Here is a 336-nt window from a genome sequence, read left to right as displayed (position 1 = left end):
TCCTCAAGTCTAATAACACGTTCTTCAATGCCATCTAATCTTTTGCCAAGCTCTGAAATAACTGAGAATATACCAGCCATTTCTGTCCTGAATTTAGAGATTTCCGCCCGTAACAGCTTAATATCTTGTCCCAGGGGGGAAGATAGGCCTACTTCCTGTATAACATCTGTGTCGGGGTCCCGCAAATCCTGCGATGAGATCGTAATATGGTCGTTTGGCTTTTTTGTTTTATGTTTACAAGCTTTGCATACATATTTGCCATTTGAAGCGGGATTGGGGCTTAAGTTTATGCATTGTTTGTGCATTAAAACATTGCATTTTGCACACCTCACGCCA

At 41.4% G+C, this 336-nt stretch overlaps 1 protein-coding gene across 1 annotated transcript in view; it reads right to left on the bottom strand.

Moving 5' to 3' along the window:
• The window catches only part of LOC119835861, a 3438-nt gene that overhangs the window by 2332 nt on the left and 770 nt on the right, over positions 1-336 (bottom strand). Inside the window, exon 2 of the mRNA XM_038360914.1 lies at positions 74-188. Within this exon, the coding sequence (XP_038216842.1) occupies positions 74-188 (115 nt within the window). The remainder of the gene's footprint in view (positions 1-73; positions 189-336) is intronic.

The sequence above is a fragment of the Zerene cesonia genome, chromosome Z, assembly GCF_012273895.1.
Source record: "Zerene cesonia ecotype Mississippi chromosome Z, Zerene_cesonia_1.1, whole genome shotgun sequence".
Classification (NCBI taxonomy): domain Eukaryota; kingdom Metazoa; phylum Arthropoda; class Insecta; order Lepidoptera; family Pieridae; genus Zerene; species Zerene cesonia.
The sequence above is the reverse complement of the archived record's forward strand: the minus strand, read 5'-3'. Positions and strand labels throughout refer to the sequence as shown.